Raw genomic sequence first — 1,452 nt, 5'->3', positions numbered from 1 at the left:
ACTCCCCCTGAGCTCACACTCACCGTGTGCATTTTATATACACGCAGCACCTCCCCCTGCCTACTACGTCCACCTATCACCAGGCCAGCCACAGCAGCAGTCGCCCGCCCGCCGAAACCGGCGCGTTGTCCCACCGCATGGTGCGAAGCCCCTGCTGCCAGCACCGCCAACTGCTACGCTCACGCACTAACTGTTTTTGATTTCGTGTTTCATACATGTGTTTGGGGAGGCGTGCGCCGCAAGCGCAGCCTCCAACATCGCACCGTGATGTGACATACGCAGTGTCGGCTGGCTGGCACTGGCAGGCACAGGGTCCAGCTTGGGGGGGGAGAGCAGCTCACGCGTCCTGGCCTCTGCTGGCAGCCACGGTGCCAGGCCAGCCGGGTTTCGCCCTCGTCAACCTGCCACCTTGCCGACATTGCAACATGCTGCCGCTGCGCCGCGCCGCGCCGCACCGCCGCGCGCGCTCACTCAGCGGCCTTGCCCAGTGTCTTGGGCAGCTTCTTGGCAGCCTGCTCCATGATCTCCTTCTTGCTGTAGTAGTGGGGGGCGATCTCCACCTGCGGTACATATGGGCGGTACAGCAAGTGCGCAGCACTGTCGACCTGTGGCGGTACGGTGGCATGGTACCATCCCAGGTTTTTTGGATGCATGTCAACAGCTTGTCAGGCAATGACAAGGGCATGACGTCTTGTTGACAAGTCCCATGTCACACAGGACAAGGGAGCAACATGGGGCTTGTCAACAGGGGGCTTTGGAACAGGAGGCTTGTCGACACCATGTCGGGCGTGACATGGCGTCGACAAGCCTCCTATCCACAAGGGCCAATGTCAACAAGCTGTTGAAATGGGATCCCTGAAGTGAGCTCCAGGGAATGCGTCAGGCGTTCTCTGCCGTCCAGAAGGCTCCAGGCACTGCCTGGGCGCTCAGGCGTGGGAATTCAGCACACAGACCGGCCCAATCATTCATTCTTTCAGCACACAGACCGGCCGCCTCTTGCTCGAGGGCGGCCCACTTTGGCCTGGGCAGCCCGGGCCGCCCTCCCCCCCGGGCGCATGTTCGGTGTTGGAGGGGTGTGCCCAGCGATAGGGGGCCCCTGAAGGCATGCGCCGAGGCCGGGAAGCGTGGTTCGGCGCTGCTGCACGCTTGGCGATTTGAACAGAACCACGTGCCGCCGAGCTGCGGCCGCAGTTTCCGGCCCACGGTCTACGGTCGCAGCCACGGGACTCGGCGGCACGGCGTTTGGGCCCAAGCTTGCTGCCGCCGCCGCCGTGCCCGGGGGGCAGCGCGGCGGCGGCGGCGGCACGCTGCAACGCCCCCGTGCTGCCGAGCTGCGGCCGTAGTTTCCTGCCAGAAGCCCACGGCCACAGCCGCGGGACTCGGCGGCACGGCGTTTCGGTCCACGGCTTGCTGCCGCCGCCGTCGCAGGGGTGCTGCCTGCGGCGGCGGCGG

At 65.4% G+C, this 1,452-nt stretch overlaps 1 protein-coding gene across 1 annotated transcript in view; it reads left to right on the top strand.

Annotated features, from left to right (window-relative positions):
• The window catches only part of CHLNCDRAFT_143596 (hypothetical protein), a gene marked incomplete at both ends in the record, with an annotated part of 1,973 nt that extends 1,783 nt beyond the window's left edge, over positions 1 to 190 (top strand). The window contains one exon of the mRNA XM_005849228.1: positions 149 to 190. Within this exon, the coding sequence (XP_005849290.1) occupies positions 149 to 190 (42 nt within the window). The remainder of the gene's footprint in view (positions 1 to 148) is intronic.
• Between the last annotated feature and the right edge of the window lie 1,262 nt (positions 191 to 1,452).

Source organism: Chlorella variabilis (assembly GCF_000147415.1).
Source record: "Chlorella variabilis unplaced genomic scaffold CHLNCscaffold_6, whole genome shotgun sequence".
Classification (NCBI taxonomy): domain Eukaryota; kingdom Viridiplantae; phylum Chlorophyta; class Trebouxiophyceae; order Chlorellales; family Chlorellaceae; genus Chlorella; species Chlorella variabilis.
This window is presented reverse-complemented; position numbering and strand designations above follow the sequence as displayed.